The sequence below is a fragment of the Scyliorhinus canicula genome, unplaced genomic scaffold, assembly GCF_902713615.1.
Source record: "Scyliorhinus canicula unplaced genomic scaffold, sScyCan1.1, whole genome shotgun sequence".
Classification (NCBI taxonomy): domain Eukaryota; kingdom Metazoa; phylum Chordata; class Chondrichthyes; order Carcharhiniformes; family Scyliorhinidae; genus Scyliorhinus; species Scyliorhinus canicula.
The window spans coordinates 57,946-62,007 of NW_024055937.1; the positions used below are offsets into that span (position 1 = coordinate 57,946).

Here is a 4,062-nt window from a genome sequence, read left to right on the forward strand (position 1 = left end):
CCACCTCCCATGGATGAATTTTTAAAACTGACCTGGAATATCCACGCAAATACAATCCTGACAGTTACTAGGTGCAATAGAACCAAGAATTCCTACAGTGCAGAAGGAACTCGACCCATCAAGTCTGCACCTGCCCTCTGCAAGAGCACACTGCCTAGGCTCACTTCCCTGCCCTATCCCCGTAACCCCAAATAACTTGAACATCCCTGGACACAAAGGGGCAGTTTTGAACAGCCAGTCCACCTAACCTGCACATCTTTGGACTGTGGGAGCAAACCTCAGCACCCAGAGGAAAGGCACGCAGACATGGGCAGAAAGTGCAAATTCCACACAGTCACCCAATGCCAGCATTGAATTCTAGTCTCTGGCACGGTGAGGCAATAGTGCTAACCATTGCACCACCGAAATGCTTCACTCAAGTCACCCCACCTTCTGTGTTTGCATTGGACTCTGTCATTGCTGCTGCTTTGGAAAACTTTGGGGCATTTGAAATTCTCCACCAATGACCACTCCATCTTACGGGAATTGAACCCACGCTGTTGGCCTTATTGTGCACCACAAACCAGCTATCTAGCACACTGAGCTGAACCAGTTATATTGCCCCTGTATAATCACCTGAGGAAGGAGCAGTGCTCCAAAAGCTAGTGTTTGAAACCTGTTGGACTTTAACCTGGTGTTGTCAGACTTCTTACTGTGCTCACCCCAGTCCCACATCTCCACATCATCACTCCATCTTTCTGATGGATAATGGAGGGTCTGTACACATGGGTTTATGTATTACTTGATTCCTAATTTTATAAATTTCCCATTTTCCCCCAATATCCATATCACAGCAAAAAAGATAACAACTAATTAGTATTTTCGATTAGTATTTACAGCTTTGACAAAGGGTCATCTGGACTCCAAACGTGAAATGAAAAAATGAAAACGTTAGTTCTTTCCTCTCCACATGCTGCCAGACCTGCTGACATTTTCCAGCACTTTCACTTTGGTTTTAGTATTTTCGATGGCAATTGCTTTACCCAGCATTCCCCGCGGTAGTGAATGTCCCCTATTCACACCAGAGTAATGTACTGCGCAGGCGCAGTATTGCCCAGTATGGGAGCATGCGCAATGTAAGTAATGGCGATGGGCAGAGTTGCTCTTTTGTCGTCTCTGCAGCGGGAAGGATGAGGAAACTCTGAGGGATCGATGGGGACGGATCTGGATAGGGAGGGTTTCTAAACACCTGGTGAGGGCCTCAAACCCCGAATGTGACTCTGCAAGTCCCGCGTTTCCGTTTCTGGGTTTTTTTTCCCCAGACACAGCTTATGGATAACGGTCGCCATTCTGGTTCAGCGCGGAGCGCATGCGCTGTGGCCTTTAGACGTTATAGAGAGTAGGCGGAGCTTCAGGTTTCTGTTCTCACCGGGTCCTAGTGTCCGGGGCAGACACCATCCAGGACAGCACGTTTTAAAACATATTCCCCACTTTCGGGTTGGGCATGATGTTCGCGGCCTCGAGGGGTATTTGTATCATATAATTTTAATTTTTTAAAATGAATTTAAAGCATCCAGTTCTTTTATTCCAATTATGGGGCAATATACCGTGGCAAATTCAGCTCCCCTTTCTTTTGGGCTGTGGGGGAGACATACACAGACACGGAGAGTATGTGTAAACGCCACACGGACAGTGACCCGGGCCCGGGTCTTTGGCACCGTGAGATAGCAATGCTTCCCAATTTGGGCCTCATATTTATTTTCAATCATAGGTTACAGCCCCTAATAATAATAACCTTTTATTGTCACAAGTATGAAGTTTCTGTGAAAAGCCCCTAGTCGCCACATTCCGGCGTCTGTTTGTGTAAGCTGGTACGGGAATTCAACCCACGCTATTGGCCTTATTCTGCATCACAAACCAGCTATCTAGCTCGCTGAGTTAAACCAGCTAGATAGCCCCTGGATAGTTATCTGAAGGAACTGCTTCTCCATTTGGTTTATACTTCAACCCCACACTCCTAATCACTGCCTGCCCAGTGTGGAGGGGACTGAATAAGTCAGAGGATCTGCTCCTGGACCTGCTCTTGGGCCTGATTAAAGCAGCAATTTACAGAGTGGCGGGGGGTTAACTCTGGCTGTCAGTCCCTCTTCTGTGGTCTTGTCAATCCCTGGGTGGTCCTGGAGAGGGGGGCGTACGGTGTCTACCGGAACTCATGAGACCTTCCACACCGGTGGACACCTCAGGGTACAGGATGTCTCATAGACACTGGAAACAACATTCTGGTTTAGTTGAGAAGGACGTTTGATTGGACCACAAGTTTGGGGAAACAAGAGAGGAAAAAAAATCATAGAAACTGGAATTGTCGGTTCTAAATTTCTATCCTGCACTAATGGTAATCCTGACACTGTCAATGTCTTTTACAAGGTACAAGAGGACGATGATTTGCAGATGGGAAACTCAAACCAAACATCATATCGAGATCTGACAGAGTCACTCAATTCATGAGCACCTGAATACCATCCGTCTTTGAATGTGGAAGGAGAAATGTTTGTCTGTTCTGTCCGTGGGAAAAGATTTCAAACATCAGTGTGACTGGAAAAGCACCGAGACCCACACACAACTGAGTGAGAGTGATCCAGTGAACTGACTGTGGAAAGAGCTTTAACCAGTTACACAGCCTGAAAAAACATCACCCCATTCACTGTCGTGTTCTGTGTGTGGACGAGGCTTCCACTGACCATCCAAACTGGACATACACAACAACACCGACACCACGGAGAAACCGTGGAAATGTGAGGACTGTGGGAAGGGATTCAATTACCCATCCCTGCTGGAAATACATCGACGCAGTCACACTGGAGAGAGGCCGTTCACCTGCTCCATGTGTGGGAAGGGATTCATTCAGTCATCCCACCTGCGGACCCACCAGCAAGTTCACATTGATGAGGGGCTGTTTAACCAGTCAGACTGTGATAACAACTCTAAAAGCTCAGAGGACCTGGTCAAGCACCAGGTTGTTCGCACTGAGAGACAGTTCAGCTGCTCTCACTGTGGGAAGCTATTCAAACGATCACAGAATCTCATTGAACACGAGCGCACTCACACTGGGGAGAGACCATTCACCTGCTCTGTGTGTGGGAAAGGATTCACACGATCATCCCACCTCGCTACTCACAGACTGGTTCACACGGATAACAGACCTTTCAAATGTACTGAATGTGAGAAGAGTTATAAAACCACAAGTGATCTGCTGATACACCAGCGAGTTCACAATGAGGAGAGGCCCTTCAGATGTACAGTGTGTGGGAAGGGATTTACTCAGTTATCTGGCCTCCAGAAACACCAGCGAGTTCACACTGGGGAGAGGTCATTCACCTGCTCCTTATGTGGAAAGGGATTCATTTATTTAACCAGCCTCAGATCACACCAACTTGTTCACTCGGATAAGAAACCTTTCAAATGTTCTGAATGTGAGAAGAGTTTTAAAACCACAAGTGTTTTGCTGAGACACCAGCGGGTTCACACTGGGGAGAGACCGTTCACCTGCTCTGACTGTGGGAAGGAATTCACTCGCTCATCCAACCTGCAGACACACCAGCACACTCACACCGGGGAGAGACCGTTCACCTTCTCTGAGTGTGAGAAGGGATTTACGTGGACAACTCATCTGACACAGCAACAGGTTCATAAATGTCTGCAGGGTTTGGATTCTGCTGCTGTTAATCACATCCAGGACTGAACCATGGTCATTCTGACTGTTGGAGTTTGTTTTTGCTGATGTTAATAATCTCTGTAACTGGGCTGGAGTTTAATCCTCTGAATATATGTCAAGTGAACTAATATTATTTCAGACACACTATCGAAACCTTCATTTCACTGGGGTAAGAGGCGATTAATTGATGTCCTGTTACTGAATGTTGCATTTTTGTGGCCTTTCCTCCTTTCTAACTCCAGACTCAGTTCTTACACCTTCTGTTACTCTCAAAGCCATGTCCCAGCTCCCTATCGCTTCCAGTGTGTCTGTCTTAGCTTTGGCATCCAGGGGAGGTATTGGTAGCAAACCCAGGATCACTTAACACAAAC

The 4,062-nt window shown here is 46.9% G+C and overlaps 1 protein-coding gene across 2 annotated transcripts; it reads left to right on the forward strand.

The window, feature by feature from the left end:
- The first annotated feature begins 1,097 nt into the window (after positions 1 to 1,097).
- On the forward strand, positions 1,098 to 3,836 carry LOC119961347 (zinc finger protein 239-like). Of its 2 annotated transcripts, none has more exons than XM_038788737.1 (2): positions 1,098 to 1,115; positions 2,404 to 3,836. In XM_038788737.1, the coding sequence occupies exon 2, from the start codon at positions 2,861 to 2,863 to the stop codon at positions 3,716 to 3,718; it is 858 nt and encodes a 285-aa protein (XP_038644665.1). In that variant the 5' UTR covers positions 1,098 to 1,115; positions 2,404 to 2,860; the 3' UTR covers positions 3,719 to 3,836. The 2 variants fall into 2 exon arrangements, with proteins under 2 accessions (XP_038644665.1, XP_038644664.1); XM_038788736.1 differs by having other exon boundaries at positions 1,109 to 1,231.
- Positions 3,837 to 4,062: the final 226 nt, after the last annotated feature.

Excerpts from the sequence above, each read along its gene's own strand:
- LOC119961347 (XM_038788737.1), top strand. The coding sequence starts at position 2,861 with ATGTGTGGGAAGGGATTCATTCAGTCATCCCACCTGCGGACCCACCAG.